Consider the following 23,910-nt stretch of genomic DNA (forward strand, 5'->3'; position numbering starts at 1 on the left):
TACTAGTTTTCTCTGTACGTCTAAGATTCTTCCCAAAAACTTCACGTAAGTTTCTTTGCCAAATTTTCAGTGAGGAATTATGCTTTAAAGTTTCTGGAACTCGGAGGACGTTCTCTACGTAGGGGATTTAGAAATCCGTAGGTAATCCGAATAAGCAGTCAGCACTGATTTTGAAAGTTTGCCAGTTCAGTGAATTAAATACTGAAACTTGGAGAACTGGGGACTTCTGTGTCTTTGAAACAGGAGTCTAAATGTCAAGGGGGAAAACCTCGGTTATTGTTTTTTCCTTTTCTTCAGCAAGCAGAAGTCAATAATATGTTTTGCTCCTGCAACCCTTGATTCTGTGTCAGTGTTATAGAAGAAGGTTCCTTGTGTAAGTGAACCCTGACACAGTAGAAATTGACTGGAGAAGAACGAATTTAGTTTCAAACATACTATCTTCATTGCAGAATAAATACCCCTGAAGGCTGTAACTAGTTATTTCGGTTTTGTTCAAAGCAACAGTTTAAGTCTTCCTGCAGCATGACCTCATTGTCCTTTTAAAATCTTCTTTCTGCAGCCTCATGTTTGACTGTTGGAGATTCATCCTGTGCAAGAGACCTGGAAGCAACAGTTACTCTTCCCCACAACGGCCCAATGAGGCCAAAAAGGAGGAAACGGATCACCAAATTGATGTGTCCGACGTCATCAGGCTTGTTCAAGACACACCAGAGGCCACGGCCACAGGTAGGCGCCGGGTGCTGCGGCCTCGTTTGGTTTTGCGGGTCTCACCACTGATTGGACCTGCGCTGTTCTTTGCTATTCTGGTCCTTTTAGAGACTGACAAGGTTTAGATCCTGGGAATGTGTGACCCCTCAGGTGGCAGGCTGTGGGAGGGGCTTTGAATGGGTTCACATGGCTTTTACCTGCCCAGGTCCAAGTTGGGACGACTTGTCTCAAGATGTGTGGTCATCGATTTGACTTGGCACTGGTTATCTAAGTGAGTATTTTAAAATGAGTTTGGCTCCGGTTAGAGATCATGAGAAATGTCTGTGTTCCAAATAAAGCACAGTATACCTGAAGGAAACAATTTGTAGGCTTTGCTTCATTCTTTAGAAACAAAGGAGCTATTGTTTGAATTTGTGTGTTTTCATATTAACATGGCAAAGCCTCAGCTGGTCTCCAGACCAGTGGCCCTGCCTGGGCATCTGGAATTGGCTCCCCTGCGAGGCGAGAGCCGGGCAGGCCTGGGGTGTGAGTGGCCTCTCCGAGCTCAGGCTGACCTCCTGATGCAGGCCAGGCAACACTTCTCTCTCCAGCCCCTGCCCGTCTGAATGCTCTGCATGTATTTTCTAACCTGAGCAAGGGGCTGAATTCTCTGTTCCTAGTTTTGCCTGCATAATTATTTGCTGCCGTTTCTTCCCAAACTGATTCCAAAAGTCAAGTTTTCACTGGACAAAGCCAGTGTGGGCACTCGCCACCCACCGAGGGCAGGCATGGATTTGGTGGCCGGGTGCTGGCTGGCATTGCAAAATCCGTCCTGTGGCTGGACGGGACGTGCAGGTTTCCAGCACCAATGGGGTGGCCGCTAAGCTGAGAAGGGATTTTGATAATTCTGCTACCTGCTCTAAATCCGGCGCTTTCCGGGGCCTTGTCCTAAGCTGGCATCTGCGCTGATTCGTGTGGAGTCTTGGGAGTTCCTGGGTCAAGGCATCATTATGAGACTTTCGTGTTCTGAGTCCATCCTGTCCCCATCCCACGGCCGCTGCCCTGAGGGCTGGTGCCCGGGGATTCCGTCCTGGTTCGTGTCTTCAGGTGAGAACCGCCCTGGCCCTGTCTTCAGAGTCAGCTCTGTGTGTCTGCTGCTGTAGAAAGAGATTCCACCTGGTGACTGCCGCGTGTCTGTGGTTCCCTGGCCCAGCGGTTCTGGGCCACAGCTCTGCAGACTCTTGCACTTGGAAACACAGGCTGTTCGTTTAGAGCTGGCTGACCGGGGGTTGCGTTTCGGTGTGGTCACCCCAGCCAGGGTATGTGCTTAGTTTTGCGGGATTAAGAATTTGATTTCCGTCACTTCCCTTGTCAGTGACTGTCACGAATGAGAGACTGAAGACTGAGCCTCTCGGGACCTCTCCCGGATTGAAAACCAGGTGCTCTCGTTATTCCCTGGCACACCGCCTGCTTCTCTGGGATGTACACACACGAGAAACCCCCTGAGCCAGGAGGCAGCTACTTCCTACAAGAGCGAAGCGGGGGGCTGTCAGGACAGTGCCGCACACAGCTTAGCTGTCCTGCAGGGGGCTTCAGAAGAGGGCGGGAGTGAGGGGCTACTTAGCGCCTGCAGACAGCTGGCTGCCCTGACCTCTGTGACTGGAAGGTTGTCGAGTCTTCCCGTGCTCAGCTTGGCTGTGAATTAACTGCCCGTGGCTGCTCAGAACCTGGCTGTGGTCAGCACTGGTGCCTTTCCCTGAGCGCCCAAGCCTCGTGTGGGGACCGTGGGGTCCTCCCTCTGGGGACCGAGGGAGCTGGCAGCGGTTAGGGTTAGAGTTAGGGTTAGAGGTTAGGGTTAGAGGTTAGGGGTAGGGGTAGGGGTAGGTGTTAGGGGTAGGGATAGTGTTTGGGGTAAGGCAGGTTTAGGACTAGGGTTAGGGAACCCTCGCAACTGACCCAAGTGCTCCTATTATTTCTCAATGTACCGAGCTCTCCCAGGCTCAGCATTGTGTTGGGGTGCACCGTGCACCAGCCATGGAACAGAGCCTGGGCCCACACTCTGGCTTTGCTCCTGCCCCTGCCGTCCCTGCAAGCTTGGGCGGGTCGAGAAGCCTTGCACTGTGGACAGCAGGAGTAGCAGCCAGGCAGCTGCTGTGAGGAGCCCAGACGTGTGGCTGGTCAGAGCACCCACTCAGCAAGCCGTGGCTCTTAATCATGTCACATCTGACTTCTTCCCCCTCTAACTCGCAAAACCTCTCTGATCCCTGAGTCCTGGAGGCCCAGGGCTGGCTTTACCAATAAAGCCCTTTAGGCAGCTTCCCTCTAACCCTGGACTCCAGGGGATTGGACAATAATCTGCTTAGAGTTCTGAGCGGTGAAGCCCTTCTGGCTGTCCTTGCCTGGTCTGCTCTGTGGAAAGAGAAGCGTGCTGTGTGGACTGTGGCCTGCGGGAGAACCACACTCAGCTCTCAGGCCCTGCCTGCACCACACCTGCTCTGTCTCCATGTCACCTGGGCCTTGGCAATGTCCCTCCAGCCCAGCTGGCTGGAGACCCTTGGTGTTGATGAAACCTGTTTGTATCAGAACAATTTTGAAATTAGTAATAGGTTTTTATTGTCATAAAATAGACACCCATGAAATTTGCCATTTTAACTACTGTTAAGTGCAGAGTTCCCTGGTATTATATATTTAACACTGTTGTACAGCCATCACCAGCGTCCATTTTCAGAACTTTCTCATCTTCTCTGAAACTCTGTCTCCATTAAACACTCACTCCCATTCCCCCTGTTGGAAATAACAGCTCGATGTTGCAAAGAAAACAAGCACCTAAATAAAGGATTTCTCAACAAGGCAAATTTACTTCTGCAGAAGGGGCGCTGCTCACTCTTCTGGTCACTGCAAGAGCAAAGCAGGGAAGGGATTTTTATCCCTAATGCAGTCAGTCCCCGCTGCTGTGTCCGGTCCCCGTTGGCTGGAGTCAGACCACACAATCTAAGCTGATCCCGACTGGCTACTTCACACAGAGCAGGAGTGGGGGCTACAGCGGTGGGAGGAGCAGTTTCAGAACTAAGGGCACCAAATAAGGAATAGATGTGGGTTGTTACAAATTGGGAACAGATGTGGGTTACAGATTGGGAACGGCAGGAAGGTTGTTAACCTTAACTAGGGGCAAGGAGGCAAGGAAGTTAGGCTTTGAACGTAGAGGACAAAGAACGAGGGAGTTCAACAAGTGGAACCTTTGAAGAGGAACTCACTGTGTCCAACACCCCTGCCCCCAGCCCGACACCCACCATCCTACTTTCTTTCTCTATGAGATTGACTTCTCTAGGGACCTCATGTAACTGGAGGTTATTACACTGGGCATAACGTTCTGAGGTTCATCTGTGTTGTACCGTGTGACACAATTTCCTTCCTTTTTAAGACTGAGTAATAGTCCACGGTGTGGGTGGACCACATCTGTTTCTTCACTCATTCATCAGTGGATGTTTGGGTCACAGCCGCCTCTGCTATTGTGAGTAACGCTCCTATGAACACGGTGTGCAAATACCGGTGTGGGCGCCTGCAGCCGTCTCTGCTATTGTGAGTAACGCTCCTGTGAACACGGTGTGCAAATACCAGTGTGGGCGCCTGCTTTCAGGCCTTGGGGTTGCCTCCCTGGAAGTGGAATTGCTGAATCCTACACATATTTGCTTTGAATCCTACACGTATTTGCTTTGAAACCGTGACAGAAGGTGATTCCCCCGGTTCTACCTTTGTTTTCCTGCTGGGCGAGGAACAGCGTCCCGTCCAACTTTCACATTCTCAGTCAACAGATACTTGTCTTTGAGAAGGTCACAGGAGGCCTGGGCCCTGCTGGGTAAACATTGACGAGCTTATTTTCCAGCTCACTCGGTGCCGTCTGAAGCTGTTCTGTTGGCTCTTGCTTTCCTTCAGGTTTCTTCATTTCAGCTCCGTGAGTGTTCCACTACGTTGTTTCGGTGACTCTGTGATTAACTGGTTCACAGTCAGCTATGGGAGGCCCTCTAATCTGAGGGGACACTCTGCAGACAGGCCTCCTCAGGGCTCCTGACTGAGCCTGCAGCGTTTTGTAAGCTGACTCACTCCACTGAAGGTCAGCTGTCACAGGTGTGCTGCAGGGTTTGCAGGTGAACGGGAAAGGCGTGGCCGGGAAAGGTGTGGCCAGCATCAGCTCCCTGGGGCTTCTGGAGCTCACCCTCTGCACGGCCTGTCTCATTGAGAACAGCAAGTGCCCGCAGGAACGTGCACACACACGTATGTACACACACGCACACATCGTGCATTTCCATGGGGTGCGTGTGGAGCTTGCCTGGCTCTCCTCTCCCTGGCAGTGCTTTCCTATCAAAACACCAGCGCCCGCTCCAGCGTGAGTGCGCGGCCTTGCTCTTCAGTGGTGTGTAATGCGTTCTGGCTCTGGTGGGCCAGGTGAGAGCAGAGGCCTGGGAACATGCTGTTCAACCTCTGTGGAAGAACCTCTATCATCTTAGGGTGAGAGAGCAGGAGGATTCACGCACAACTTCCTTGTACAGCAGAGGTGAGGGGCCCCCCGGCACAGGCGAGCGCCTGTAGATCTAGGGTGGCTTGCGGGCTTCCTGTTAGAAACTCCATCTATCCCCGTTGGTCAGTGGTGTCTTTGAAGATGCCAGTGACTTTTGTCCCAGCAAACCTTTGAGCATCACACTGTTCAGGTGCTGGCAAAGCTTTGTGGATAAAAGAACAGTTGGAAGACACAGGGCAAAAGGAGAGCAGCACAGAAACAGACACAATTGCTGCCTTGGGTGGAGTCATGACATTGCTGTTTCTATGTCAGAAGCCTTGGAGCATGGTTGAGTCTGTGGCTGGACCTAACACTTCCATGCTTTATGGTAGGAGATTGCACAGGATTCTGAGGAGGGACCTTGTCTCCACCTGGGGGCAGGCGGGAGGGTTGGGAAGCACTTCGGGAAGGACCAAGACACGCCCCAGCCTTGAGAAGGGATGGGGCTGCCGCATTCAGATATGAGTCTCACGGAGGGGTTTGCAGAGACAATTAGCTGGAACTGAAACGTACTTTGGGGAAGGGGAAAATGACCACAGGAAACAGACGCTTGGAAGAAAAGTGACTTTTTGGCTATCCGCAGTGTTGCTGGCATGGGTCATAGTCACGGCTTGGTGGAGAATCCTCGGTGTTCCTGGCATGGGTCATAGTCGCGGCTTGGTGGAGAATCCTCGGTGCTCCTGGCATGGGCCATAGTCGTGGCTTGGTGGAGAATCCGCGGTGCTCCTGGCATGGGCCATAGTCACGGCTTGGTGGAGAATCCTCAGTGCTCCTGGCATGGGCCATAGTCGCGGCTTGGTGGAGAATCCGCAGTGTTGCTGGCATGGGCCATAGTCATGGCTTGGTGGAGAATCCTCGGTGTTCCTGGCATGGGCCATAGTCGCGGCTTGGTGGAGAATCCTCAGTGCTCCTGGCATGGGCCATAGTCGCGGCTTGGTGGAGAATCCGCAGTGTTGCTGGCATGGGCCATAGTCACGGCTTGGTGGAGAATCCTCGGTGTTCCTGGCATGGGTCATAGTCGCGGCTTGGTGGAGAATCCTCGGTGCTCCTGGCATGGGCCATAGTCGCGGCTTGGTGGAGAATCCTCGATGTTCCTGGCATGGGTCATAGTCGCGGCTTGGTGGAGAATCCTCGGTGCTCCTGGCATGGGTCATAGTCGCGGCTTGGTGGAGAATCCTCGGTATTTGTGGCACGGGTCATAGTCGCGGCTTGGTGGAGAATCCTCGGTGCTCCTGGCATGGGCCATAGTTGCGGCTTGGTGGAGAATCCTCGGTATTTGTGGCATGCGTCATAGTCGCGGCTTGGTGGAGAATCCTCGGTGTTCCTGGAATGGACCATAGTCGCGGCTTGGTGGAGAATCCTCGGTGTTCCTGGCATGGACCATAGTCGCGGCTTGGTGGAGAATCCTCGGTGTTCCTGGCATGGGTCATAGTCACAGCTTGGTGGAGAATCCTCGGTGTTCCTGGCATGGGCCATAGTTGCGGCTTGGTGGAGAATCCTCTGTGTTCCTGGCATAGGTCATAGTCACGGCTTGGTGGAGAATCCTCGGTGTTCCTGGCATGGGCCATAGTCGCGGCTTGGTGGAGAATCCTCGGTGTTCCTGGCATGGGTCATAGTCACAGCTTGGTGGAGAATCCTCAGTGTTCCTGGCATGGGTCATAGTCACAGCTTGGTGGAGAATCCTCGATGTTCCTGGCACAGGTCATAGTCACGGCTTGGTGGAGAATCCGCGGTGTTCCTGGCATGGGTCATAGTCACGGCTTGGTGGAGAATCCTCGGTGTTTGTGGTATGGGCCATAGTCGCGGCTTGGTGGAGAATCCTCGGTATTTGTGGCATGGGCCATAGTCGCGGCTTGGTGGAGAATCCGCGGTGTTTGTGGCATGGGCCATAGTCGCGGCTTGGTGGAGAATGGCTGAATCCTGGTGGCTGTGGCTTTTGCAGAGGCTATAGTTGTGCATTCGCGAATCTGACGGGGGAGGATGTGTTTCTTCACATCTTCAGGCTCCTTCTGTGGTTGGGCGCTAGCCATCGTATGCTGATGGGCTGGTTTCTCTTGGACCACAGAAGATGTTCTTTAATAATTTAGTAGACTCTGGACTTGAAACTTTCTGGTTCTTCGTGCGGTTCTCAAAGCTCATGATTTTCCTGGGAGATTCGTTGCTTTTTCCTTGCGTGCCATTTAGTGTTGCAGAAAACAGCTCTGAGAAAAGGCAATCTCAGCAGCACGCCGGGTTAAAGAACAGCGCCTGTCGGGAGGATGGGCACCCGCCGCGCTCTCCACGCATCTTCTCTTTGTAGTTCTGTGAGTCTCGAGTGAGATGGCCTCTGAAGATGAACATGTTGTTTGTGGAAATGGCACTTGCAGTGTGGCTGTCAATGATTAACTTCTCGTTTTCAACCTTTCCTGATTCCTTAGCATCTTGTCTACTTGGACTTTGTGTATTACTCAGGAAGCTGGCAGGAATTCCTCATTTTTTAAAGGACATATGTTTAGTGCATATGAACCTCCAGACATTTGGGAATGAGTTGTGTTACTGGTTAATGTTGGAAGCATGGCTGGTATCTGCTCGTGTCCAATGCCAAGGGCGTGGGCAGCTTCCCAAGGCCAGGTGAGATGCCGGCATGGGGGCACAGGTGCTCTGACTCACCAGGGCTCCCGTGTTAGGAGGATGGAGTGGACCACCAGATGCCGGCATGGGGGCACAGGTGCTCTGACTCACCAGGGCTCCCGTGTTAGGGGGATGGAGTGGACCACCAGATGCCGGCATGGGGGCACAGGTGCTCTGACTCACCAGGGCTCCCGTGTTAGGGGGATGGAGTGGACCACCAGATGCCGGCATGGGGGCACAGGTGCTCTGACTCACCAGGGCTCCCGTGTTAGGGGATGGAGTGGACCACCAGATGCCGGCATGGGGGCACAGGTGCTCTGACTTACCAGGGCTCCCGTGTTAGGGGGATGGAGTGGACCACTAGATGCCGGCATGGGGGCACAGGTGCTCTGACTCACCAGGGCTCCCGTGTTAGGGGGATGGAGTGGACCACCACCCCGCTTGCACAGGGGTCTCCTGGCCTCCCGAGCGCCCTCTGATTCAAGGGTGCCTAAATGGACTGTTCTGAAAGCAATTGGCTGGAGTATTTTTCATCTTTTAATTAAAACGAATGTGACATATTACCTGAAGCCAGGAATAACTGTTCTGAGCTGCTGGAGAGACTCCTCAGGTGAACGGAAGGTGTCTGAAGACAGCAGGCAGCTTCTCTCTCATGAGCCCCTTCTCAGAGCCCCGGAGCACACGTGATTCTGTGAGTGTATCAGAAAGTTAGAGGTTTTCTGCCTAACTGCGTGCTCGACAATATGTGCTCTATGATTAAAGTCGGATTTCTCCTCTGAAGAAAGTATGTTTGACGTTACAGAATCAAAGGCGAGCATCACTAGTCACCAGCATGTCAGACACAAACACCAGGCTTGTGGGTTTTGTTTTTTTGTTTGTTTGTTCGTTTTAGACAGAGTCTCGCCCTGTCGCACAGGGTGGAGTGCAGTGGTGTAATCTTGCAACGTCCACCTCCTGGGTTCAAGCAATTCTCCTGCCTCAGTCTCCTGAGTAGCTGGGACTACAGGTGCACGCCACCGCACCTGGCTAATTTTTGTATTTTTAGTAGAGACAGGGTTTCACCATGTTGGCCAGGATGGTCTCGATCTCCTAACCTCGTGATCCGCCTGCCTCAGGCTCCCGAAGTGCTGGGGTTACAGATGTTAACCACCACGCCCGGCCCATGCTTATGTTTATTCACGCTGCTCTCAGCTTTGCCAAGGGGATGATCTGGAGAGGGGGATTCACTTGGTTTGAACTGTTCCCGCTGCAAAGAAATTCTCTCCCTCCCACTTGCCTTGTCCACGTCTGGGTTAAGATTCTGCCCATCTGTCCAGGACTGGGTTAAGATTCTGCCCATCTGTCCGGGACTGGTAAAAACACTGCCTGTTCCCGAGGAAGCCCCGTAACCAACCTCTCCCCAGATGTCTAATCCCTCGCTTTCGATTCCAGCAGAGGGCTCAGCATCTCGTCCACAGCCAGCCAGTGTCCTGCCAGTCTCGGGAGGCACTTGGCAGCATGAGTACGTCCTTCACCCCTGTGTCTACAGACCCGGCCTCCCCGCCCAGCATGGATTGAAGCCGGGCTAAGGCGTTGATCCCAATGGGCTGTCTTCAGGGGTTTGGGACAGGCCTGACCCTTCACCCCAGCGTTCTGTGCAAACGTCTTCATCAGGAGTGCACTTGGGAGGTCCTACACTAGCACAGAGGTGGGCAGCCAATGGATCTGTGAACTCGAATGCAGATAGTGCTCAGTGGCATTTGGAGGAGAGTCTAGTAACCAAGAGGATGAATCCCTTTGAAGGATCTGATGGAAACAAGAAATGAAGAGGGTGTTTTGTCTTGTTTTGTTTTGTTTGTTTGTTTTATGAGACAGAGTCTTGCTCTGTTGCCCAGGCTGGATGGAGTGCAGTGGTGCAATCTCAGCTCACTGTGGCCTCTGCCTCCTGGGTTCCAGCGATTCTCATGCCTCAGCCTCCCAAGTAGCAGGGATTACAGGCATGCACTACCACACCCTGGCTAATTTTTTGTATTTTTAGTAGAGACGGGGTTTCACCATGTTGGCCAGGCTGGTTTCAAACTCCTGACCTCAAGTGATCCTCCTGCCTCTGCCTCCCAAAGTGCTGGGATTACAGGCGTGAGCCACGGTGCCTGGCCAAGAAATGAAGAGATTTTACTACCTGAACCTTACAACTGTACCTGAAAAATCACCAAGAAGACTGACCAGCAAATGAAAACCTGGAAAAAAAAAATTGCAACAAAGGATAGGTGTTTATCTACGTATCCATCTTACAGAGCAGAGTGAAAAAGAGGCACGCGTTCATAGAAAGTGAATATAAAGCTTGCACAGAAATAGTCTGACCTGTTCAGTTTAAAGAAATGTAATACTGACCACAAGATCTCTTTCTCTTTCCATTTTTATGGCCAAAAATTCCAAGCCTGCGGGTAGGAATTCCAGTTCTTATCGATATGATCGATATACTGGAAAACAATTGATGTGAGTAAAAGTCTTCAAATATTTTTAGTTTTCAGTCAGCAATGTCCACTTCTAAGAATTTAAACGAAGAGAATGATAAAAATATTGTCACAAACATTCATGAACAACGGTGATCATCACAGCTGTTATTTATAATTATGAACACTTGCAGGAAAGCAAAATTATAGCAGTAGGGGTTTGGAAATGATTTAGTTGTTGAGATCGTAATTCTCCCTGGTACATGTTACCCTAGAATAAGTGAAATTGCCAGCTTTAAAAACGATACAGTCTTCAATTTTGTAAACACCAAATATGTGCAGTTTTGTAAAAGACTTAAGATATGCACCTAAATATGAATGTTTTTCATCATCCATGTGCCATTTGTTCTTTTTGTTTTTCTGCACGGGGAAACCTTCTTATCTCTCTTATCTCTGTCAGAATAAATGTTTCTTACAGCAGGAAATTAGACTGAAAACCAGTAGGCATGAGGGGGGCTCGGGCTTCCTGCTCCCCCACCGCACCCCTGTTCTTGCTGCTGGTGCCGGTGGAGAGCTCTTCCCGCCCTCACCTTCCTGGGGGCTGTCTCGCAGGGACTGTGCCCCTGGTGACCTGAGGGGTGTTAATTACCTAACACTTTTCAAAGGGAAAGTATTTCGTGGGAGAATTCGTCTGGAATTCTGCTGGAGGCATCTTGGAGAAACAGCTGCGTGTAAATAAAGCCACAGTCACAATGCAGGCCAGGGCGCCCAGCACTATCCCAGAATCTGGGGGGTGGGGGCGGGGCGGGGGTGCGGCTGCCTCTCTCACCCCTGCCCTGGGACCTGGCCGCTCTTCGGTGTCAGCTGGTGCGGTGCGTGGTGATGGGGCTGGCATTGAACCCTTGCAGGTCTTTGGGAGCTTGTCCTGGCGGTGAGTGGTTAATGCCAAGGCCCCCTCAGGAGCCTAAGCCCATTATTTTCCAAACCAGGTCAGTGACTCCAGAAGACCCAGAAGCCGGGTCTGGTCCGAGGGGATGGCCACAGGGAACCCGTTTGCAATGTCCCACGGCCAGGATGGGTCTGGCTGGCCGGTCCCCGTGTCTAAACATGTAGCCTTGGGTCCCAGGGTCTGTCTGCGGCTCCGCCCAGCACCATCCATGCAGGGTGTAGACCCAGACACCCTCCTGCCTCGTGTCTGCTCCACGCAGCTGCTCGTCCTGGGCGCCTACCAGGTTCTTCTCTCCCAGCATGGCCACCCTGTTGGCCGTGGGTCCTGCCTGCTGCAGGCTCCTCTGGGAATGGCCCAGCCACCATGCTCCTCTGAAACCCTCCCTCACTTCCACAGACCTGGGCCCCGGGCCTCACCCAAGCCCCTGCTGGGGTCACCCAGGCTGCTGGCGTCCTCTCGGGTGTCTCAGCCATGGACCCGGGGCCGCCTCCTGTCTTCGTCTCCTTCCCAGAGGCCGAGTGCGTGGCGGGCCTGCGCCAGCCCTTCCTCACAGAATACCTAGAACCTCACACAGATGCACTGAGCAACGATTTCTTCCATCTTCCTCTCTTCCAACTTCCTTCCTTCTAGGAACAAACGTGATCTTTGATCACTGGGTTTTCCCTAAATATTACTGAGCTGTGCCGTCAGAATTCAGACTTCAGGTACCTCAAGGAAACGAGGTTCTGTTTAGCAGCAGAGAAGAGAAAGGCTACATGCAGGCTAAGTGGCTAATCCGCCAAGAATAGGAATGAGATGGATGTACTTTGAATCCTTTTTAAAAAGAAAAAGCAATGTCTTCATTGAGTAAGTTCTACCCCACCCTCGCCAAGAGTCACGTGGCCGGCGAGGCGGCCATGCATGTGGCCCGAGTCCCTTGTTCTGTGGTTTCCCATCCGCGGGCCCAGCAGTGTCGGTTAACGTGTGTCTCTGTCCCGTGTTTAGTTTATTCAGAACCTGAAGCAGCTCCGGGACGGCACCTTTCTCTTCAGGCGATTTCAGAGTGGTACTCTCCATCTTGGGAGTGGGTGATCTCTGGGTGTGAGTGTCCGGGGACGTCGGCAGCCAGGGGTCATTGTTGCTTAGATCTATTAATTTATTCTTTTTTTTTTTTTTTTTTTTTTTTTTTTTTGAGGTAGAGCCTCGCTCTGTCACCCAGGCTGGAGTGCAGTGGTGCAATCTCAGCCCACTTCAACCACTGTCTCCTGGGTTCAAGCAGTTCTCCTGCCTCAGCCTCCCGAGTAGCTGGGATTACAGGCACACACCACCACATCTGGCTAATTTTTGTATTTTTAGTAGAGACGAGGTTTCACCATGTTGGCCAAGCTGGTCTCGAACTCCTGACCTCTGGTGATTCACCCGCCTCAGCTTCCCAAAGTGCTGAGATTACAGGTGTGTGAGCCGCTGCGCCTGGCCAATTTATTCTTAAGAATTGCAAATGTTCTCATTCTGTCATTTCTTTTTTTTTTATTTGCTGGAAGTCAGCTAATAAATATCCCCATGTATATTTTATATCCTTCTTTTCTTATATAAATGGCTTGTGTCTGTGTCTCTGTGTGGCTGTGTGTGTCATGTGTCTGTGTGTGTGTCTGTGGTGTATCTCTGTGTGTGTCTGTATGTATGGGGTGTGTCTGTGTGTGATTGTGTGTATCTCTGTGTCTGAGAGGCTGATGTCCATGTCTGATGGTCACTCCAGCCTGAGAATGGTGAGCTGCTCTCAGTGCAGACTTTTGTCACTTGCGTCTCATGCGTGAGTTTGAGCTGCTTCTCATTTATGTTTTTATCTTTGCCCATATTTTAGCTGGGTTGCTAATCTTCTAATGTTTTCTCTGCGCTTTTTATAAATTAGGGAGTTTAGCTGTAGTGATTTGATTTGAAAGTATTTTTTCTCAAATCGTCATTGTCTTGACTTTCCTTTTTTTTTTCTTTTGCCACTTCAAATATGTAGTTGAATCTCAGTATTTAGGGGCTTCTGGTTTTTGAGTCGTAGTTTAAAAGGTCTTCTTATACTGAGGTTATAAAGGAATTCACCTATTTTTTTCCTAGTATTTTATTTCCCTTTAAACCTTTGACCCACTTGGATTGGTTTTGTTGTATGGTGTCAAGTATGGATCGAAGTTTGCTTTTCTGACCTGGAGATCCTAACACTGTTTACTAAAATCTCCATGTTGACTGGGCGCGGTGGCTCATGCCTATAATCCCAGCACTTTGGGAGGCCGAGGCAGGTGGATTACAAGGTCAGATCGAGACCATCCTGGCTAACACAGTGAAATCCTGTCTGTACTAAAAATACCAAAAATTAGCCAGGCATGGTGGCAGACACCTATAGTTCCAGCTACTCAGGAGGCTGAGGCAGGAGAATCGCTTGAACTCAGGAAGCAGAGGTTGCAGTGAGCTGAGATGGCACCACTGCACTCCAGCTTGATTACAGAATAAGACTCTGTCTCAAAAATAAATAAATAAATAAAAATTTAAAAAAATCCATGCTCACTACACCCATCAGCAGTGCCACCGTTAAAATGATTGAATTTTCATCCATGTTTGAGTCTGTTTCTGGACTCCCTGTTCTGTCTCCGTTCTGCTTGCCTTCCATTTTCCGGCTCCCACTTCTTTAATTACTGGGGCTGGTGGTCTCGTTTCATTGCTGTCCTTGGTAAGGGCTTCCCTGGACACTCTTGCTAGTGTGAACCTTTTCCTATGAACCAAAGTTCATGTTATCTAATTATATGAACAAATCTGCAGATTACCACGGTTTTCCTTCTTGTCAATTTTTGAGCTTCCCATCTCATCACCTGAGTGGATTGTCCAGTGTCTCCTAGACGTGATTAAATAGTAATGGTGATGTTCAGGTTTGGTGACCCTGCCTTCTGTAATATCCCTATACAATATTATAATGGCCTTCAGGCTGAGATGAGTACTTTTTTTTAATTTTTTTAAAATTAAAAACAGACCGGGCCTGGTGGCTCACATCTCTAATCCCAGCATTTTGGGAGGCTGAGGCAGGTGGATCACGAGGTCGGGAGATTGAGACCATCCTGGCTAACATGGTGAAACCCCGTCTCTACTAAAAAAAAAAAAAATACAAAAAATTAGCCGGGTGAGGTGGCGGGCGCCTGTATTCCCAGCTACTCAGGAGGCTGAGGCAGGAGAATGGTGTGAACCCGGGAGGCGGAGGTTGCAGTGAGCTGAGATCGCACCACTGTACTCCAGCCTGGGGGACAGGGTGAGACTCCGTCTCAAAAAAGAAAAAAAAAATTAAGAACAATTTTCCTCATATTTATTGAGTTTTTTTTTTTTTTTTTTGAGACGGAGTCTTGCTCTGTCGCCCAGGCTAGAGTGCAGCGGCTGGATCTCAGCTCACTGCAAGCCCCGCCTCCCGGGTTCACGCCATTCTCCTGCCTCAGCCTCCCGAGTAGCTGGGACTACAGGCACCCGCCACCTCGCCCGGCTAGTTTTTTGTATTTTTTTTTAGTAGAGACAGGGTTTCACCGTGTTAGCCAGGATGGTCTCGATCTTCTGACCTCGTGATCCACCCGTCTCGGCCTCCCAAAATGCTGGGATTACAGGCTTGAGCCACCGCGCCCGGCCTATTGACTTATAATGAATGGACAACTATTGTCTGTATTTAAGGTGTACCACGTGGTGTTTGGATGTATGTTTGCAAAGAAGTAAAGGCCACAGTCAAGGTAATTAGCATGTCCATCACCTCACATGGGTACCGCTTGTGTGTGTGGTGAGAACACTTAAGATCTGCCCTTAGCCAGTTTCAGATACACAATACGTTATTGTTAACTACAGTCACCAGGCTGATCATTACGCCCCAGAGCTCATTCATGAGATGGGCACTTCAGTGTGAGTAAGATCACATTCGACTACCCACCAATGTCCTTCTTGAGTGTTTTAAAAATCAAGAATAAATGTTTAATTTAACAAATGTTTATTCAATATCTGTGGAGATAATCTTCACATTTTTATTTAGGCATGACATTATGAGGCATTACGTTAGCGAATATTCCCATATTTAATCCCCTGTAACATTCTTGCTGTGTTCCTGGCATAAAGCCTGCCAGTCATGAAGTCACCCTTGGGATATGATGCTGGATTCTATTGGATGTTCGTCCTTTCCTTCCTGCCTTCCTGCTTTCCTGCTTTCCTGCCTTCCTGCCTTCCTTCCTGTCTTCCTCCCTGCCTTCCTGTCTTCCTCCCTGCTTTCCTGCTTTCCTGCCTTCCTGCCTTCCTTCCTGTCTTCCTCCCTGCCTTCCTGCCTCCCTCCCTCCCTCCCCTCCCCTCCCCTTCCCTTCCTTCTTTCTAGTTTGATATTTGTATATAATATGTCCTGTGTCAACTAAGAGTCAAGCTCTGTAAAATATTTCAAGAGGTTTATTCTGAGCCGAATATGAGTAACCAAAGCCTGTAACACAGCCCCAGGTCCTGAGAACATGTGCCCAGGGTACTTGGGTCACAGCTTGATTTTATACATCTTAGGGGAACAGAAGTTACAGGCAGACTTCAGTCAGTAAATGTAAGGTATACATTGGTTCTGTCCAGAAAGGTAGGACAATTCGAGTCGGGCTTCCAGGTCATAGGTGGATTCAAAGATTTCCTGATTGGCAATTGGTTGAAAGACTTAAGTTACTACCTAAAGAGCTGGAATCAGTAGAGAGGAGTGACTGGGTTAAGATAAGGTTCTTACATAGAAAGATACCAAGGTTCTTACTATGCAGAGGAAGCCCCCAGGTAGCAGGAAAAGATGGTAAATGTCTCCAGTCAGAGCTAAAAGCCAAGCCAGTCTCTCAGTTCATCTCTCCTGGATCAGGAAAGGACCTGGAGAGGGAAAGGGGTTCTCTATGGAATGTAGATTTCCCCACCAGAGAGAGCTTTGCTGGACCATTTCAAAACATGTCGAAGAAATGTATTTTGGGGTCAAATACTTTACTTTCTTTCAGGGTCTGCTGTCTGTCATGTGATGCTGTACTAGCGTCTGTTGGAATTTGGTGTCTTATTGCTATAAAGAGTTTGGGTCAGTCTTAAGGTCTGTCTCTGTGTTAATGTTGATGCTGGTCAGCTGTACCCAAATTCCAAAGGGAGGAGGGAATACCGAGGCCTGTGTGACCCCCTCCTTCTGGTCAGGGCCTGAACTGGTCTTTCAGGTTTCTGTGGGTTCCCCTTGGCCAAGAGCAGGGTCCATTCGGTCTGTTGTGGGGCTTAGGATTTTATTTCTGGTTCACACCTGGAAATCTTTCCATGTCCTTTACTTAGATTGACCATATTTTTTGTATTTCAGATGTGACATAGTTCAATTACCTACTTGACAATCCTTTTTTCTAATAGACCTTAATTTTCAGAGAACAGTTTTAAGTTAACAGGAAAGTTACGATAATGACACTGGGCGTCCTGCACACCCCACACATTTCCTAATTATTAACACCTCACATGTTTACGATACACTTGTTACAGTTGATGAAGCGGTATGGATACATCATCATTTAATAAAGCCTGTGTTCAGGTTTCTGTAGTTTTTACCAGAGTCCCCTTTCTGTACAGGCTTCTGTAGTTTTCACCGAGGTCCTCTTTCTGTTCAGGTTTCCGTAGTTTTCACCGGGGTCCTCTTTCTGTTCAGGTTTCCGTAGTTTTCACCAGAGTCCTCTTTGTTAGGTCCTTTTGGCTGAGACTGTTTCTTAAGACTTTCCTCAGTGAGCTGGAAGCTTTGAGGAGTGCTGGTCAGGTGTCTGCAGGATGCCTCTCTCTGTTGGAATTTGGTGTTGCTCTCCCATTAGACTGGGGTTATGAGTTTTTGGGAGAAACGCCACAGAGGTAGAGTCCCTTCTCCCCACACTGCGTCAGGATGCCCACTGTCCCCATGGTGCTGCCCGGATGGCCTGGCGAGGCCGCGCTCCTTGAGGCTCCGCACCCGGAGATGCTCTTCCCTTCCCGTGGGAAAGACATCGCCATGCACAGCCCACGCCTGAGGAGTGGGGGACTAGATACCATTTTACTTAAGACTCTGTACACGGATACTTATAGGTGAGATTAATCTGTAATATTCCTGCTATTTGGTCTCTGTTTAGAATCAATGTTCCATTCTCTTTATAAAAAGAATTTGGAAGTTGTTCACTTCTTATGCCCAGGGTGTAAAATGCCGTTGGAGTTATCCATTCCGTCAAGGTTTGGTGGAATCCCCCTTCCTAGCCCCCTGGGTCTGATGCCTTTGGAGGGAGCCACTCGTCAACAGCTTTCTTTCCTCCATGAAAGTGGAGCTGTTAGGTGCGATGTATGTGCCCTGCGAGTCACCGTTTACCCGGGGTTTCACACTTCACTACACAGGTATGTGAAGCAATTGTGTGTCACTGTGAAGCTTCTCTGATTCTGAGGTGACTTTTCCCTTTCATTTCCTGTTTTAAGTATTTGTCCTTTCTCTCTTTTTTCCTTGATTAGGTTAGCGAATAGTTTATCTATTTATCATTTTTGTTCCCAGAAACCGTTTTCAAAATGTAGTTCTACGGATTTTCCAATTTTTGATTCATTGATTTGTGCTTTTGCCTCTACTTCTTGTCCTTTCTTTCTTCAGAAAACCTTCTGAGCTCCTGCTTGACTCACTGGTGTTTCATCAGTCTTTGGGGAGGTGGTAGGATGAGGCGCCGCATCTCAGTGCTATCCCATGCCTCACTCGTGAAGTCCTCTACCTTCTCACCCAGCGTCGCACCCTGACCCCTCCGCTCCCGTGCCCGCTGACTTCCTTGCACCAGCACCCTGGTGAGCTCCACACCTGCACTGGGGTCTGTAGGTGGCTGTCACGTGTGCCGAGCATAGCTCAGTACAGCTGCATGAAGCGTTCCACCGGGCAGACGGCATTGATCCTCCAGGCCCTGAGCCACAGTGGTCCTCAGGGTGGTCCTCAGGGCCACTCCCCAAACAACCAGCTCATGCCTTTCTTCTCCCCTCACCCCCAAGGCCTCTTCCCCCTCCTCACGTGTAATGGGTGGCCTGGATTCCTGCTTGATGGAGCTGAACCGGTTGGAAGAGCGTCCCTGCCTGTCCCCTGCCTTTCCCTGAACCTCTGCTCTGCACCACACCCCTGCCTCCCTGCCGGGCCTCTGAGGGTCCTGCATGCTCTCCCCACACTGGTCCATGTCCCCATCCCTCTTCCCACTCCAGGGCAGTCATTCTCCCTCATCGTTAGGTTTGCGTTCTCCCCGGATTCCCGTCAACTCAAAGGTGCTGTCATTTCTCCTGTTCTAAACCTGCCTGATCTCCCCATCTGTACTCGGCCCCTCGGCGATCTCACAGTCCCCTGGCTTGTGACCCACCTGAGTGTGATGACTCCTGGTCCACAGCTCCAGTCCAGACCCCTCCCCTGGGCACCGTGCTGCCCTGCCTCTGCAGAGCCTCCACCCGGCGTCCCACAGGTCTCCCAGAGCCGTGTCACCCACTGCAGTTCCAGCCACCTTAGTTCACTGCACCTGTCCGTCCAGTTCCTTCGGCCAGAAACCCCATCGTCCTCATCTGTGTTTTCACTCATGCCTGTATCGGACTTCCCGGGAAATCCTTTTGGCTGTGCCTCCAGAACAGATCCAGAATCCAGCCAGGCTACCGCCCCGTCTCCCACCTTGAGGTCGTACTGCCTCTGCGCCCGTCCCTCCCCACCGCGGTCTTGTAAAACAGCAAGCGGTGACCTTTCTCGAAGGTGGGTGCGGGCGCTTCTCTGATGAAATCCTCCGTTCAGCAGGGTTAACACAGCGCCCTCCAGGTGGCCCACCTGGCCCTTCGTGCCTTCCTTCCTCCCTCTGGGTGGGACCCTCTCCTGAGAGACCTCCAAAGTCAGCCGCGGTTCCCCCTGACGTTCTTCCATGCCCTCCTTGGCGTCTTCCTGTTTGGCTCTGACCTGGAGGTACTGCCACTGGATTGGTAGTTTGTGTGTTTGTAGGTTTCATTTCATAATGTGATTTTCCCTTCTCTTGTTTGCTGCGGGGGTTTTCCTTACTAAGAGTGGAGACTCACCAGAAAGCTGGCTTCCAGGCCCTCTGGACTCTGACCTCACCTCACCGACCCACCCCACTACTCCTGGCCGGCTCGCGTCCCCAGGTGAGCTCAGTCCATTCCGGACACCTTCAGGGCTGAGCCCACCGTCCCGCACCACTTCCTGGGCTGTTTGGAAGTCCCCTGGGACTTTGTATCTTTTTGCATAACTTGCTACTTTTTCTAACCGGTGCGTAATTATTTGAGTATTTGTCTTCACGTAGTTGAGTGTTTACTTCTTGAAGGCAGGACCTGTCTCTGAGTCATTGTGCTGACTTCATAATTCCTACCAATCGAAAATTAAGGGAACGCACTGTGTCCGGGAAGCCGTCTGCGGGGGAGGAATTGAAGCTCCGAGCGCATATTAGGGACAAGAAGGGTCCCTGGAGACAGCACTGACAGCCCCATCGAGGGGAGAATCGTTACTACCCTAAGGCTGGGGAATGGGATCACAGGAACGTCACGAGAACGTCACTTTGGGCAGCCAACTTGGTGGGAGTTCCGTGTTGGGGAACTCCAGCAGAGGGGGAGGGAAAGGAGGAGTAACTGACACAGTTCACCTCCGCCTGGGGTTTCCCACACCTCGGCAAGTTGAGTGTGGAGGCCCTTGTCCTTGGTGGGTGGCATGTGGAGAGAATGTCCACTGGGGAGAGAGTAGGGAGAGGACCACACCCCGGAAGGCCAGTTTGAAAAACCCAGGCCTGGGGGATGCAGCCTGGGGGATGCAGGGGCGTGGGGTGTCTCCGAAGTCAGCTGCCTTGGAAGATTCCAGTGATGAACAGAGGCAGAGCTGGTGTCTGTCACTCAGCTGGTGGCATTTCCTGCTTTTGTCTCTTGGGAGGTGCTGTGGATATAAACATTATATGCAGAGCAGCAGTGCTTTCTGGTTCAGGATGCAGCATTTTAATTCACTTAGCAAAAGTGGACCAGAGAGTCGTTTTGGTAAGAAACCTGACTGAAGCATCAGCCCAGACTTTCACAAGCGGGGACCCCATTTTCCCAGTGCAGGAGCTGAGGCCCCTCTGGATTACACGGATTCTTGGGGTGCCCCATCCCCTGTGTCCCCACCTGTGGGCTCTGCCCCTGTGCTCCCCCGACATGCACCCCCCTCCACTGCACATGGCCCTGGACTTGCCGACAGAGGCGCTGTTGAAAGGCTGTCAGACCTCCACGCTTGCGCCTGTGGTCTGTGGGCCCCCGTGCCTCTCTTACTATTCCTTCATTCTCTTTCCTTGTGCATAGCGACAATTTCCTTAATTCAAATTTATTACAAGATATAAAACCACACAATATAACTTTTAGTTTTTGGATAGTTTTTCAATTATATATTCTAAAAAAAGTCTATCAGGTAAGAATTTGCAATTTTTATAATATTTAAATGAAATTTTTCTTTCAAAAATGTTAGGAATCACTGTTTTGTTTTTAAAAATGCCTAGAAACACCTTGAAAAAATAGAAAGCACATAAAGCATGCAAATTCTGAGAGTAATTGTTATTAAATGAGTGTTTTTCCCATGACTTTGTATTTGTAGTCTTTTCTTAGCTAGTGTAACATTTGTTCTTAATACTTACTAGACAGATTTTTTAGTTACACTCTTGATAACAGTATTCATTATTCATTCATTTTATCGGTACCATCTGTAACTCCAAAATGCATTTTTTTAATTAAACTAAGTAGACCATGAAATGTATTTGAGATGCAATATCAGATTTTTTCATCCTTTGAAGGACCCCAAAACCAGTGTAATTTCTCTTCCCTCAAATATCAAGGCATGGTTGAATTATGCATGTTTCAGATTTCTCTTACCTTCTTTACTTACGGTAGAGAGGCATACCTCCTCCATGAAATCAGTGTTTTCCTGCATCAGAGCCACCCCTCCTCCGTGAGATCAGTGTTCTCCTGCATCAGAGCCACCCCTCCTCCGTGAGATCAGTGTTCTCCTGCATTAGATGCACCCCTCCTCCATGAGATCAGTGTTCTCCTGCATTAGATGCACCCCTCCTCCGTGAGATCAGTGTTCTCCTGAATCAGAGGCACCCCTCCTCCGTGAGATCAGTGTTCTCCTGCATCAGAGGCACCCCTCCTCCATGAGATCAGTGTTTTCCTGCATCAGAGGCACCCCTCCTCCGTGAGATCAGTGTTCTCCTGCATCAGATGCACCCCTCCTCCATGAGACCAGTGTTCTCCTGTATCAGAGGCACCCCTCCTCTGTGAGATCAGTGTTTTCCTGCATCAGAGGCACCCCTCCTCTGTGAGATCAGTGTTCTCCTGCATTAGATGCACCCCTCCTCCATGAGATCAGTGTTCTCCTGCATCAGAGCCACCCCTCCTCCGTGAGATCAGTGTTCTCCTGCATCAGAGCCACCCCTCCTCCGTGAGATCAGTGTTTTCCTGCATCAGAGGCACCCCTCCTCCGTGAGATCAGTGTTTTGCATCAGAGGCACCCCTCCTCCGTGAGATCAGTGTTTTGCATCAGAGGCACCCCTCCTCCGTGAGATCAGTGTTCTCCTGCATCAGAGCCACCCCTCCTCCGTGAGATCAGTGTTTTCCTGCATCAGAGGCACCCCTCCTCCATGAGATCAGTGTTTTGCATCAGAGGCACCCCTCCTCCGTGAGATCAGTGTTTTCCTGCATTTGGAGTGACTGTCAGGTTTCCCTAATCTCGAGCTGTGCTTGTCCCTCCCACAGTCTGGAGTTTTTCTAGGTCTCAAGTTAGAAGCAGGAAGGTATCCATGCTACCTGGAGAGTTAGGTGTCTATGGGAGAGAATCTGGCGGACAAGCCCATGTTACTTGGCTGAGCTGCAGAGTGAAGAGCTCGCGTATGGGTGCGTTGAGGGGGAGGCGGGAAGGGGCGTGTGTCTGTAGAGTACAGTTTTAGTTTTCCCTAACGGAAAACATAGAGTTTTCCTTGTTTGTAGTTGGTACAAAATGCAGAAGAAAACTGCATTTGAAAACAGCTATGAAGAGCGGTGTCTGTGTTGCTGCTGGCTTGTGTGTGTGTGTGCGCGCACGCGTGTGTGTGATCAGTTTTCTGATATTCATGGGGCACATGTGTGCCTTTTGAGCTGAGCTGGTTTCCTGAGATGTGGTTAAATGCAGAAAGACTAGAATTTACCATCTGTTGAGACCAGATGTCTGTGGATGGCCAGTGACCTCAGAACACAGGACAGGATGGGCAAGTGCCCTGCACATTGTACGGCCTGCCGCCCTGCTGTTGACGGGCTGCTCTGAAGCTGGAGGGGAGCAGTTAGTCAACAGTAACCCAGTCAGGTTGTGGGCGGGTGCCGGGGGAGGGCTTGCAGGGAGAGTCAGGTTGTGCCGGTGGTGGCCGGGCGGGGGGGCTTGCAGGGAGAGTCAGGTTGTGCCGGTGGTGGCCGGGCGGGGGGGGCTTGCAGGGAGGACCAGACCGAGCTCTTCCAGGTGGACAGGATTCAGAAGGTGGAGAGGAGGAAGAGCCCCACAAGCTGAGGCCACAGATTGGCTCACAAAGAGCAGTGCAGCCACTCACTCTGCACAAGAGACACTCCTGAAAGAAACAGCCATGGCCGGGCACGGTGGCTCACGCCTATAATCAGCACTTTAGGAGGCTGAGGCAGGTGGATCACAAGGTCAGGAGACAGACCATCCTGGCTAACACGGTGAAACCCCGTCTCTACTAAAAAAAAAACCCAAAAACTTAGCCGGGCACAGTGGCAGGCGCCTGTCGCCCCAGCTACTCAGGAGGCTGAGGCAGGAGAATGGTGTGAACCCGGGAGGCGGAACTTGCAGTGAGCCGAGATGGCGCCACTGCACTCCAACGTGGGCGACAGAGTGAGACTCTGTCTCAAAAATAAATAAATAAATAAATAAATAAATAAAAATAAAACACAGCCAGAAGAAGTTAAAATAGAAGGATGAATAGGGCAGGCTGGTCAAACCAAGTTAGAAAACAGAGATTGCAAGTTTGATGCCTAACAACGTAGAATTCAGAGCAAAAGTCTTGAAGGATAAAGACGCCTCCACTGATAAAGTCTGAGATTTGCAGGGAGGCTGTACACACTGTTTATCTGTAAGCATCCAATAGTACAGAAATAATTTTAATAAATCAGAGTCTATAGGATTTGTATGGAAAACGATCAGGAACCGAATGACCTCCCACCTCCTAGTCTAAGATAAATCAAGTACAAGAAAATTCTGTCAAGACACAGAACCCCTGAGGGAAGTCCTATAGATTCTGCCAACTTGCAAACACTGCTGCAAAATAAACCTTCCTGTTAGATACACGAGACACAATTTCTAGAAAACTGATTGTTTTTTGGACGACATAGGCACCCTCAAATTCCCAGGGATATAAATAATACAGGAACATTGTCATAGACATTAATAACAAAATCAGAAGGCCCCTTTGCTGGAAAAGAAACAAAACAAAAAGTGCCACTAAGCAACTTTTGAGTTGGAGGCCGTGCCAACTAAAATGGAAGAGTTTCTTAAAAGCACAACACACAACATACTGAATCTATGAAATATGGCAGGAGAGATTGTCAGGAAGATTATATCAATATGTGTATCAGTAAAAATATAAAAAGGATGCAAATACCTACATAAAAATGGTATAAAAAGAACAATAAAACAAACCAAAAAA

General features: G+C 50.2%; 1 protein-coding gene across 1 annotated transcript in view; it reads left to right on the forward strand.

The window, feature by feature from the left end:
- Nucleotides 1-23,910, forward strand: part of MCF2L (MCF.2 cell line derived transforming sequence like) — a 205,328-nt gene that overhangs the window by 6,130 nt on the left and 175,288 nt on the right. Inside the window, exon 2 of the mRNA XM_050766970.1 lies at nt 560-726. Within this exon, the coding sequence (XP_050622927.1) occupies nt 564-726 (163 nt within the window). The 5' untranslated portion in view covers nt 560-563. The remainder of the gene's footprint in view (nt 1-559; nt 727-23,910) is intronic.

Source organism: Macaca thibetana, chromosome 17 (genome assembly GCF_024542745.1).
Source record: "Macaca thibetana thibetana isolate TM-01 chromosome 17, ASM2454274v1, whole genome shotgun sequence".
In the NCBI taxonomy this organism is placed as follows: Eukaryota; Metazoa; Chordata; class Mammalia; order Primates; family Cercopithecidae; genus Macaca; species Macaca thibetana.